Here is a 13,184-nt window from a genome sequence, read left to right on the forward strand (position 1 = left end):
TGCCTAGAAGCTACTACTTAAGCAAAAAGCTTAAGTAACACTTGCAAGACAGCCATTTAAAACTCTAAGCAGCTTTCTACATAACCAACCAAATGCATAAGCAGTTAACAGCTCTTTACATGGCAGGAGGAGGTTACAATAGCTCTGTACCTTTAAACAGTAATAATTTCAGGCTAATATTTAAGCTTGAACTACTTCAGCTCAGGTGTGCTGCAGCAGCGCCAGGCTTCCCCTCCACCTGCTCCCCCCAACTCACCAGTACTGTGATGCAGTCTTCTGCAGGAGCACACCGAATATTGCAGGGGGTACAAAGAGAGGAACATAATTCCTGGTCTCTTTGGAGCCATGGTGCCTCTCTTCAAACATCATGTCATATATATAGAATCATAGAATGGTTTGGGTTGATATATCCCTTGCCAAGGAAAGCTTAGCTGCTCCAAAACCGCAGCAAAACAGCATCTTCCCTGGCTGAATGGGGACAGGTCAATTCTTCGCCCAGCCCAGTCAACAGAACTGCAGCTCTCTGGGCTTAACAGCTCAAACCATGCCCCCATTAGATCACAGATAGCATCCGTGCTCTGTCGTAGCAGCCTGAAAAGATTAGGAGCAACTGCTGCAACCTATAACTGGTTTGTCTGTTGTTACAAAGGTGTCTGATCTCACAGTACGCTGGTGGTACTCGAGAAATTCTTCACAGTCCACAGAAGATGGTCTTTCAAAAGGGGTCATAACTGGGGGTAGGCTCAGAGAGCTCCAGAGAAGACTCTCACACTTGGAAAAAGCAGCACCAAGAGTGGAAATAATAAAAAAGTGCATGTCCAGGTGGATCGTGTCCTTTCGCCTGCTCCGTACTAGCTCTTAAAGCTCCAGCACTCTGCTAAACCCCATCTGAGAACAAGCGTTACCTGCTGGTGTGAAGAGCTGCTAACTGGCCCGTTCATCTGCTCGTAGTATCTTCTCTCAGCATCATCGTACTTGTATTTCTCAAACCAGATCTTCTCATGCAAAAAGTAGTCCACTGCCATTTTTCTGCAGAAAGGAGAAAAAAAAACCCGAAGTGAGTTCCTAGATGTACTTAAGGTTAGCAGCTTGCAATGAGCTTGTCAGAAGAGCGTTTTCTTCCCCCATAGAGCTGTGCCTGCAGCTCTCTGCTTGGCGGTTTCCCCTCCGGTGGAAAGCTTTAAGTAAACAGGATCCTATTAAGAAAGCAGGGCAGTCTAATCACCCACCCGTCTGCCTGGCCTGACCTGCATTTAGTGACGGGACACCAAGTGGGGACAGAATAAGTCAGCTGATCTGTACCCTTCTTCCACAAAAAAGCTTTCAGAGCAGGATTTTCTAGATCATGCTAGACACACGGGAATCTGCGGCTAAGAAAGATGCCTTGTGTATGAGAATCAAAAAGGGAATAACGCTTTTAATTCTTAAGACGCCTGGCCACGGCAAAACCAAAGACAGAAGAATACGCAGCTCCAAGCAGCACGTGCCACGCTACAGCGTGCCAACCAGGGAGCACCCTGTATGTGACGGGCAACTCCTGACACTACAGCTCACAAATTTAAACGCATTTCAGTCGTCCTTGAACATGACTCAACTGCGTTGACAGCAACTGTTGGCTGTCTTAGGCTAGTACATATGCCTACCTGGTCATGCCGTGCTTCACTAGGTGCACCACCAAATCCTCCTGTAAGGAACAGCCTGGCACAGCATACCGCCTGACACCGACCAGCCTCCAGGAATCCAGACACACACACAATTTACAACGGCACCCCAGGTAACTGCACACTTGCCCTTTTGGAAGCTGCTGCAACTGTTTAGAAATTAAAATCGTCAGCAATGCAACACCTGCAAGGGACAGATACCTGTCACTACAAGGAGGAACAGCATAAGACATCCTACCACTGCTGTGAAACGGTGTTATTTTTCTTCAGTGCAGCAGCTTCCAAAGGTTGTTTAATTTCTCAACTTGAAGGCAAATGATGGAGCCCTGGCAACAGTAAGAGAAGAGGATGTGCCCTTATTTCAAGCCAGGGAACAGCTACAGAGCCAACATCGTTTTGAGGAGGTGGTGAGAGCTGGGATAGAGCATCACAACGAAACCACACCATTACCAGGTTCCACCACACAACGTGGAGAGCGCAACTAACAGCAACCCGCAAACCCTTTCCTTATCAGCTCAAAACGCCGCAGCTCTCCAGTAAAACATTTCCATGGAAGCCAACGGATGAGTCTTTTGTAAAACAAGCACCCTTCTCATCTACCCATTCAGAAGAGACCAGAGGTCACCACACCATACAGGTCCTCTACATTGAAGCCATTCCCAGCACTCAACCCTCCAAGACCCTGCTTGAGCTGCCAACTAGTATCATTAATAGAGAATCCCAGTTACAGACAAACTTATGCCACGTATTTTACAATGACACATGGACTTTTTCGGGGAAGAGTGAAAGGCATGACCAAATATCTAGTTCTGTCCAACTAAAGAGAAAATTATCCCAAATAAGACAGGGTAAAAGGCATGTGTGCTCTAAAGCTTGTCTGTAACCCCCCATATCACTTGACGTAAAGATATTAAAACTTTCCAACAAATCCTAAGAAACTCAAGGATCAAAAGTGTCAGAAATAAGGACTGATGCTCCAAGAGCCTTTTTTCAAAGAACATCAGTGACTGCAGAATAACATCTAAGCACTGGCCTTCGGACAGGCTCCCAGGGCGTTACAGCCCTGGACTTCAGGGTTCAGGCAGTCCTACATAAAAGCACATTTTTAACACAGAAAGCGCGGTATCATACTGCACCTCATCCAGGACTTAAAAAGAAGCCTTTAAACGTTTGTCTGTAAACTGATCTATAACTGCAAGATACAACTATGAAGGTCACCTACAATTTGAGAATGCACTCTTCCTGCCCAGCTACATACACGCACATCAAACGAGCTGTAATCCAGCTAGCCCTGTCCCAAAATTAATAGCAGCTTCCAGACCAAATGGTCTAACAAATTAGAAAGGCAACCTTCTCCCGCAATGAAGCAAACACAGCACATGCTCACACCAGACTGGCGCCCTAAATTGTATTTCACTGTCATCCCCAAGCCGCCTTTCAAGCTGGATAGTGGTAGTGATGCTCAAATGTAGTCACCTCTCACGTGGAGCTCAATGGCCAGCTTATGCGCTCTGCAGGAGAATAGAGGATAACTGCTTCTCTGAAGGAGCTTGTGGTATTTTCACAGAAATACACAGCAAATAACCACTGCTTTAATTTCTCAAATTCAAAGACAAAACACCGCATCCCCTGCTGTCTCAGCAGGCATGTTTAAAACACCTGATTACTCCCTCCAACTTCTCACTTTGATGATGGCTTTTTGTATGTAATAGGAATATGGAAAGTGGCATGGCCCCGGGCTTCCCCCATGTAAAGAGGGGGTTAAACCTTAGCTCACTTCCCAGCCCTGACGTTAAATGCTTAACCTCTCTGGCACCACACAAATGACTACCTTTTTTCATGGGGGTGCTTTAGCCACCAGCATTCATCAGGAGAAGAGGGCTCCTTGAAGGAGTTTCTCCCCAGTTACCCTGCCCACGAACAGGCTCCCTGGCTCAGGAGCAGCATCTCCCTACAGCTGCATGCACGCTCGGTCCTGCAGACACAAAGACGCCCGTCTTCCACACATGCAAATTCTTTCAGCTCAATCCTGACCCGGCAGTTTTGCATGTGTGAGTGTTACCCCAGAATAAACTTCTCCTACTTCATTTCTGGCGCAGGTACGCTTGAAGCATAAGCAGCTGGTTGGGAGGGTTTTACTACTGCAGATTCCTGCATCCCCGTACTCTCTCCTGCTCTCGACATCTTCAGAGCCTCAGCTGCATAGTATCGTGACTCGGCGCTGTCATACGTCAGCTTATTAAGCCACACAGTTTCGCTGTCCTCATGCAGGAAAAAGCAGGTAGGCGGAGGTTGCTCAGCATCACTGGGAAGCAGAGAGTTGGTGGCGACCTCCACGTGTTTGATGTCCACTTGCTTTCCAGCGCTGTGGTTCTTCCTGTCCTCGTGGTGGTTCTTCAATGCTTCGGGGCAGCCACGTTGCTGCTGTCTGACTTTGCCTGATGGATGACCATCAAACATGTTCTCATAGAAGCTCTTCTCAGCATCATCATAAAGAGGTTTCTCCAACCACACCTCTGACATGAGAGCCTGCAAGCTTGAAATCTGCGGCTTACCATTTACTGTCTGGTGTACAGAGCCAGGCAAACTGGAAACGATGGAAGAAGCAGAATCAGCAACAACGTCTGGAGCTAAGCTTGGCGTAGCAGGAGTAGGCAGGGCTGTAACGTAGCCCTCATCCGGCGTCCTCAGCCCAGCGTTGCCAGCATTTGACCACACAGACGGGATGGTTAGGACATTTGGAGGAACAAAGAACTGAGATTTTTCAATAAACGCCTCCTCGGCCTTATCAAAGTCAAACTTGTTGACCCAGACATCCTGAACAACATGGTGACACGCAGACAGACTACCATGGGAGCAGGGCAGGGCTGCTGAAAGCATCCTTGACTTAGGAACATCTTCGACAGCTTTTGACCTGGCCACTAAAGGGGACTGCTCAGCAGTTAGTGCAGTCTCAGATGCCTCCTCGTTCTGACAATCCACTATTTTTTTTCTGTACACGTTCTCAGCGTGATCATAGAAAGGTTTGTCAAACCACACATGGTCAGCTAACAAACCAGTCAGAATAGAGTCTAATTTGGAGGCCACGTTTCTGGGTTTTGGAGAACGCTTCCGTTTCCTTTGTTTCTTTCCATTCCTTGCTCTCTTCAGGTCTCCCTTGAATTCACTCTCCACAGAGTCGTCATTGCAGACCCCATTTACAGCCTCTACCTCCTGGCACTCCTCAGGGGCCGCAGCAGCTAGCATCGCTTCTCTTTCGTAATGCAGTCTCTCTGCTTCATCATATTTGTGCTTGTCTACCCACACTTTTTCTACTGGGCAGGGAGGCTTCCTTGTCCTCATCTTCCAAAGAGTGGCAGCATTAAAAGATAAGCACAACAATGTAGTTGCAGCAAAACTAAATAAAGCAAGCGCATGCATCAGACTTTAGTAATTTCTTAAATAATACAAGAGCGTCAAAAGCTATCATGCCGTTATTATTCATGGTAAAGAGCCTAAGCATTTAGTGTCTAAACACTGCCAGTTTCTGAAGTCAAAATAACCTTCCTCCTAAAATACTTCTGCTGTTCTGACAAGTATTCTGCACACCACTATTTAAAAATAAAGGCACTGGCTGAAGGCACTTCCAATTTCACTTCTGAAGACAACTGGCAGGAAAAAAATACCCGAAGAGGTTTTGTTCAAATCCCTGGTAATGTGTAAGATATTCTTCCACGCTGGTAGATTAGTCCTCAGTTACTTGTTAGGTATTCTCAGCTAGGCACTGTTTTGGGAAGACAGGCTAAAGAAAGATGCCCCAACTCTTGAGTATCTTTAGAGGTCATTGCTTACACCTATTTGTGTTTTGCTACTAGAAAGCCAGCAGAGGGAGCTCACTGAAAAACTATGACTCAGTTTTGGTTTAAAACCCCAGTTACCGGCAAACTAAAATTGACCAAGAGCTGGAGACCTCATGATTAATTTAGCTTACCAGAAAGATTTTCTATTGAAATGAAAAATATCGCATCTGCTTCGTGTTTTCCTGCCCTAGTCATACTTTACTACAGGGGAAAAAAAAATCAAGCAGCTCCTAGTATGTGTAGATTATTGGAAGTGGTACGGGAAATACCTTTCCAAGTACAGAATTTACTGTACTGCTCAAATATCTAATGAGTAGTTAACTACCTTTCTGCCAAACACTACATGGTCAGACCCCTGGAGTTAAAAAAAAAGGTCTGAAATTAAGTACCTGTAAGCCAGCGCTCTCTTTAGCTACCGACAGCTGCAAGTTTTACAGCTACAAATTTATCTGTGACAGGTTGCCAAATAAAATTCACATACAACTGAAATAGCCTCCAGACTTCAGTCGATGGCTTACAGTTCCAACCGCTCCTGGAAGATTTTACAAGCCTCAAGTCCGGGGCTTGACAGACCAGTAAAAACAATAAACTATTATTACAAGTAAACACTTTTGCCTTTTTAAACTTTCAATTTAAATTTATATAGTTTAAAATATTTAAGCAATGTAATGCTATATTTCAATTACAAAAATCACTTAGGAAAAGCAAAAATAGATCTTTCTTCTTACTCGAGTTGTGAAACTGCTCCTCCACCAGCTGCTGAAAACACTGTGATACAGCTAAAAACATTTAAAAATATCTAAACTGAAACTTAGTTTGAAGTCTTTGTTTTACTTTACACTCTTCTCTTGCATTTTACACCAGTTATGGAGCAATAAAACACTTCTTACTACAGACAACTAGAAACAAACGAGTGCTTTCAAGAGACATTAATCTACATGTTCCCATCAACATCAAAACCACCCCAGCTGGAAGCAAACGCATTGCAAGGTAGGAGCAATGCTACGAGCAAGCAGTAACTCGGGTTTACTCCTCGGGGTAAGCTCTGTTACTACAGCTTCCACAGCATGATCATCAAGCAGTGAAAAATGACATCACGTGTGGTCATGCAGACCGAAGACATGCCAGTGCCACTAAGGAGCCTGCACAAGTTATTGAGGTACACGGATATCTTCCTGCTGTAAAAAAAACCAACAAACAACAAACCACCACTGAGGCAGCCTCATACTCCTGATTGTCTCAGCTGCCGGACAAATAATTTAAGATATTTTTATATTCTTACATGGTAAACAGCATCCCCCTTAAAAAAATAATCTTTACAGGAGATGCCAATTTAAATGGGATTCTTGGAGGGTAACATCAAAGACAAGGCAACATCTGCTAGAGCAATACCTGCATTTCAGTCATTTGGCAGACTGGAAAAGGATTAAGTGATGCAAATTAAAAACGCTGTGCGCAAAGGCACTGCTTTGCAGTGAACACGTACCACGATAACGGCCATGCGGATCTAGTGCAGTCACCTGCCAGCAAAAAATCCACAGGGAAAGCAAAGTGCACAACTGAAAATACATAGGTAGGACATGCAAAAGGGTGAAGGCAATACATTTGAATTTTTATGTTACTTAGCAGTCGATAAAGACCGCTACACAGATCATCAGATTTCTGCATTTGCCTGACATGCTCTGTTTGGCTTTACATTCACACTTATTTGAGTTATCCCAAGGAAAAAGCACAGTCTGTAAGTGAATAAAGCCTTCAAGGAGATCCTTTATTGAGAATATTTCATTAACCCAGTGCAGGCGTTATCATATTCTGAGGTTATGACTTAAACTATTTCAGGAAGAATCTCCAGTGGGTATAACAAGAAACCCAGACATGACTCAATACACCTCAAACTGTCACACCTTTAAATGTTTAATTTGTGTTACAGCTATTAACATTTCATATAGAAAGAGCACGACCATTTGACAAAAACAAAAATAAAATTTGGGGTTTAATATATATTTTTTTTTAACTATAGGTGATTTTGCTCAAGTCCTTAAGCAAACAGCTTCAAGCACTGGAGTTGCAGCCCCCACGTCACTCATCTCAACAGTGAGGTGCATTATTGAGGACTCCCAACTTATCAGGAGGTTCTCTCAAATCAAAGAACTGTCTTGAATCAAAGTGAGACACAGGTGAGTTTAATAAAGCTGTAAAGGTACGCTTATTTCCAATGGAAATCAGAAAACTGTGCAATAATCTGTCTAGTAAGAAGTATCAGATCGGTGCCTATATTCCCCTGATTTTCCAGAAAGTGCAAAAACCACATGACAACTAGAGAGTACTTACTTTTTTAGCTCCTATGATAGCATTAAGAAAAAAGGCAAAGTTAGAGAAAGCTTCCAGTTCTAGAGATGCAGCAGCTAGTCAGCAAGGACACAGAATGACAACAGCCAAATGTATTATCATATAGTTAACTCCCCCCTTACATAACACATTTAATTAAACTTACAGCTGGTTAACTCTCCAGAACTACATTATCTTAATCAACCAACACCACAGACACTCAGTTACTTTTAATTTTAAATAACAAGCACTAAAAAAATATACATATCCAAAAGGATCTACCCATCACGACAGGGAACCAAAGGCTCCCAACCTGCCATACCAATACTGTCAGCTGGTGCAAAAGTGAAGCTCAGGTCCCCCAGTTTCAGGTAACTAAACACCAACAGCAAATACCTGAAAGAATTCTGAAAATGTAACAATTACAATGTCAAATAATGAATTCACATGGTTGTAGTTACTTCTACCAGAAGTTAGACATCTGTACAACATCCTATGAATGAGACAGAAATAAATACCAATACTCAGCCCACTAATTTTTCAGGAAAAGCATCAATACGACACGTGAACACCTGTGGCAGAATTTAAGCCTTTAAGAATTTAAGAGCCATACCTACGAGGCTACACTTAGGAAGCCTGATGAGACACAGCTTCTCATGTCACCGATTCAACATTACGTGTAGGAAAAGGGTATTTCTGCAAGGAAGCAACACAAACCCCCAAGCCAAAGTGACCACAAATGTTCCCCATCAAATCTGGCTCACAGGAATTCAAGTGCTGTTTTTTACGAAGATTATTACCAGGGAAAAGCTTCGTAAAGGGAATTTACCACAACAAGCGGCAATACCATTTTCCAAAAACAAGTCCAAGATACTTGCAGCACCTATTTGTTTCCATGAGGGGCCAAACCTTAGGTTCAGTTATGATAAAGACCAGATTTTTCAATGAAGTAAAGTTTACAAACACAAGCAAAAACTGTAGGAAAAAAAAAAAGTCATGTCCACTCTGTGTTCATAAGTTTTCCCAGAGGAACATGGGAAGAGGCATATACAAGGATTTTAGTTACACAAACCATCACCTGAGCTGGTGCGGACAGCCTGATGAGAGATGTGAGCTGCAGAACATTAACACCAGACCAGAGCACTTCCTGTTCTCCCAGCATACAAATTTACTCCAGACAAGACACAAGCTCACAATCCAGCTTCAGCCAAGTCTGCCAAAGCACAGTACGAAGACTGAAGGGGGGATACCTGATCCGACAAAGTCTGGAGGGACAAATTCACCTCTTCAAAGGTTTTGGAAGAAATTTAAACTGACTTGGACTTCTTAAGAGCCTGCACCATACGCCACGCTGCTCGCAGTCTGGTCTGAGGCAGCTAAGACTTACCACCGCACCAAACCACAGCCTGCGCGGTTGTTCCAAAGCTTTCCACCTGGTTATTCTCAACTACACGCTTCACCCCCTCAAACAGAAAGTTTTACAACTAAAAGAACGTGCTGTAGTTTTATGAACACTCTCCACTGGCAAAAATCAGAGCACAAACTAGAGCTGAATTAGAAACCCGTCAGCCTGCACACGCTCAGAACCAAGCTGGCAGCTCAGAAGATCTCGTTCTCAAACCACTCCCGAGACCACATTCACCCGCTGCCTAGTAACATTTTTCAGAAGTGAAGCAGTTTTTCAGTTAACTAGCATTTTTTTAGCACGAAGATAAATTAATACTTCGAGACAGAGGCAGCAAACTTTATAAAAAGTGTTTAAGAAACACAAATCTGTGAGTGGAGTATAAAAATGTAAGAAGGCTCTTACTGCACGCACCAGAGACTGGCTCCTGCGTACCCAGGACAATTTTGCTTTTCCAGTGACAGTGCAGACAATCTATCAGGTGTTTTACAAAGCATAAAGCCACTGGAAGGGCAAATGTTATTATTAATATTTATCGATGCCAAATAATCAAATACTCCCAAGTGACAAAAAACCCAAAAATCACAGGTCAATGTTTAGGCCTCCCATGGACCGTTAAAGAGGGCTTACAAAAACCTGAAAGAATTTTTAATCGTAGCTACTGCTTCAGAGCTCTGGGCTCGGTGTTGTCTTGTCACCACTTCCTGGGTATTTCAAGCCAGAACAAATCTGTCCTCCAGCGCTGCAGGAAAATGCATAAAGTTAAAAATAGGCAATGAAAAGGCCTCTATTGTTGGTCTGTAAATCCAAAATAAGCTTTGGACTTCAGCTATTTGGCTGCATTATCCCCTTAAGTCTAGCTACTTTTTAAAGTAAAACAAAAGCGTACAATACATTACCCTAAGGCTGTAGCCAAAAAAAGAAAGTTAAGTCAATTCCATTTATTAGTTTGATGAAAGCCACTCTTTCTCTTCTGTCCATGAGAAAGTTACAGTTCTCCTGAATTGAGAGGCCTACAAAATAAATGTGGGGTATTTTGGGGGGAGTGAGGTTATAAGTAAGTTTGTCACAGCCTCCCAGAGACCTAAATTCCATCAGGCCCTGCACAATTTCTTGCACTGGAACCGAACTGTGACTTTCATTTCAGCTGTGTGCCAGGCTGACCTGTCAGCTCCCAACAAGGCACAGCAAGTCAGGCAGCGCCACGATTTGAAAGCAGTTCTCCCAGAAATAATTTAACAGTTTGATGTGGCTTAAAATGTTTCTGATAGTCTTGAAAAAGTATCTTTAGATGAGCAAGAGCAGCAAATCTCATCCATCATTGATTTCTGGAGGGACATGACAGCTGCTTTCTGCAAGCCATAACCACGAGGGCAAGATTACAGCCACGGTTCAACTCCCTTCTTCCGAAAAGACATCAAAAATGGGCATCAGGTGGCACCAGGGGACACAGGATGATGGAGACACAGGGCAGCTTCCTGTGGTTCGACCCCAGAAACACCCCACAGACACAGCCCCAAAGGCTAGGCAGGAAAGTCCTGATTTCTGCAGGTCCAAGCAGCAATCAAGCCAACACCGGTCGCTCTTCCCCCAGCTCAGCAGTGACGGGTTCTCACTACAGGAGATTCTATCCCAATCCTCCATCTGCGTATTTGCTTACATGCCCTGGCACAGCTGATTTTGGCCAGGTCAACATGGTTATATATTTAGTGCTCCTGATCTATCACGTGTCACGCCAGCCTCCCCACCAGAAGCTCCTGAACACTCATCCCAGCAGCAGCCAGAAAAATAAAAGCCAAAAAAAAACCCAAAAAGGGCCCATTTGATGTCAGAGACAGAGCAGAGAGAGGAACAAGAAGGTCCACAGGCACCAGCCCGTTTTTCTACGGCCTCAGACCGGCACCTGGGCTATGCCACACTCAAGACATGTGCACTGCCCACGTCCTCCTAGTGAAATGCTCCTCTTCCCCAACCTGCTACTGCTGCAGTCCTGCACAAAAGCGAGAGCCATTTCAGCTAGGCATTTGGGCACTGGTTAGACACAGCTGCCTCATACCTACCTGCTCTACAGCAAAGGAAAGGCATCAACCTTGCACCGCCTCCTGCTTTGCTCTTTTTGGTGATTCAGAGTTAAAAGAACTGAGAGTGGTTTCACACCAGAGGGTCTGATGGCCTCTTGCAGCTGAAGGGAGCAAATCCACCCCCTCCTCAACACTGGCACTGAGTGAATACCGGCAGCTAAAGCAAAAGAAAATATTAACCCTTGTGTAGTATTGCTCTTCTGCTGGTTTGACTCTGTAAATTGGCTCCTCCCCAACTCACGGTGGCTCAAAGCAGCAGGACACAGAGTCAGGAGAGGAACCGCCTTCATCACCTTTGCTATAATACGAAGCCCCACACTAACCTTTAGCCAGGGAAACGACAACGACTCCCAACCTTGATCACCTAAAAATACGACTCTTCGCTCCAAGCAACAACGCTGCTGACTGCTAATGAAGAGATAATCAAGGACATGGGAAATCAGCAGCAGGGAAAGACAGGAAAGAAGCCACCTTCACAAGAAAAAGCAAAGTAGTTGAAAACAAACAGCTTAGGTGAAGAGAAAAAAGGCATACCTGCAAGGTCAGGAAGAAAGAGGGCACACCTAGAAAAGGAGAGGAAAGAATTACAGCTATACGGCCAAGCAAAGTTATTTTCTCCCCCGTACTGAGCACAACAGGATTGTGAACATCAGATGACAATCAATTCCAAAACATCAGTGATCGAGATGTGACAGAACAAATCCATACTGATTTCAGTGAACACCAGGAGGGGAGGAGGGGAGGAATGACAGGCTGTCGCAGCCTCAGCAACTTTAGCTACCGCTGTAATCCTTCACAAACCCCCAGAGAGCACATTAGCAGCCTCCGCACAACCACTCCTCCCCGGCTCTGCCCATTCCCCAAATATAGTTTTGAAACAGATACCTCCCGAGCGAGCTGTCGTTGAAACAAAAAGAAAAAGCAGAAAGAGCAGGGCGGGCTGCTGGAGGCACCGCCAAGGTTACAGAGGGGTTGGGAACACCAGGATACGGAGAGGGAGAGGCGAGATGAGCAGAGTCCAGGTGCACCTACAGAGCAAGGGCAGGACGACGGGGAGGCCTGACATTACAGGCCCCCAGCTCCACACCAAGTTTGGAGAGGCGGCTAAGGGTGCTGGGCCACAGGCTGGATCAGGCCGCTGCTTCAGTTACAGAGGGCTGCCAGCTGCTCTGTGCCAGCACAGTGCAGCAGCTCAAGTTTCCCTTTGCAGCAGGCGACTCGATGAGAAACCCTTGCCAAGATGAGGAATGGGGAAAAGAGCAGACCCCCGAGGCACTCGGAGCTGCTGGGGACAGGGGGTGCGCTAAATTCCCCTCCCTACCAGGGCAGGAATCGCACTGACCTCGAGACTTGAAGGGGTGAGGCTCCGTGTAGCAGGGGTATCCCCACAATCAGCACCCCAAAAGAGAGAGAACCTGCCCCCCGCCCAAAAGGTGCACAGGTTTAGGGAGACCTCCAGCATCGGCTCACCCAGCCCTTACACTGGCAACAGGGTGCTCCTGCAACCGCCTACCTACAGGCTGCGAAGGGGAAGCGACCCCACAGAGGGGAAAACCCTACAACCCCCCTTCCCTAGGCCTGAGAGGGGAAAAGGGATCTCACAGATAACGAGGGCCCCCCCCACAACCTTCTCTCCTGGGGTGTGAGGGGAGAATAGACCCCACAGGGAATGGGGGGGCCTCCCACAACCCCCTTCCCAGACCTACTAAGAGAAAAGGGACCTAAGAGATTGCGGGGAGCATGGCGGGGGGAGGGCGTATCACCACACTATTCCCTGGGACTTAAGAGTGGGGAAAAGTAATCCCACAGAGCAAGGGCACCCCGAGCCTTCTCCCTCAGGACTACGGGGGGGGGGGGACCCCCATTCCCG

The 13,184-nt window shown here is 45.5% G+C and overlaps 1 protein-coding gene across 1 annotated transcript in view; it reads right to left on the reverse strand.

Moving 5' to 3' along the window:
- The window catches only part of LOC103922161, a 14,397-nt gene extending 9,394 nt beyond the window's left edge, over positions 1 to 5,003 (reverse strand). Inside the window, exons 1-3 of the mRNA XM_009330248.1 lie at positions 3,745 to 5,003; positions 1,644 to 1,730; positions 906 to 1,029 (exon numbers count right to left, since the gene is read on the reverse strand). Of these exons, the coding sequence (XP_009328523.1) occupies positions 906 to 1,029; positions 1,644 to 1,730; positions 3,745 to 5,003 (1,470 nt within the window). The remainder of the gene's footprint in view (positions 1 to 905; positions 1,030 to 1,643; positions 1,731 to 3,744) is intronic.
- Positions 5,004 to 13,184: the final 8,181 nt, after the last annotated feature.

The sequence above is a fragment of the Pygoscelis adeliae genome, unplaced genomic scaffold (assembly GCF_000699105.1).
Source record: "Pygoscelis adeliae isolate BGI_AS28 unplaced genomic scaffold, ASM69910v1 Scaffold428, whole genome shotgun sequence".
NCBI classification, from domain to species: domain Eukaryota; kingdom Metazoa; phylum Chordata; class Aves; order Sphenisciformes; family Spheniscidae; genus Pygoscelis; species Pygoscelis adeliae.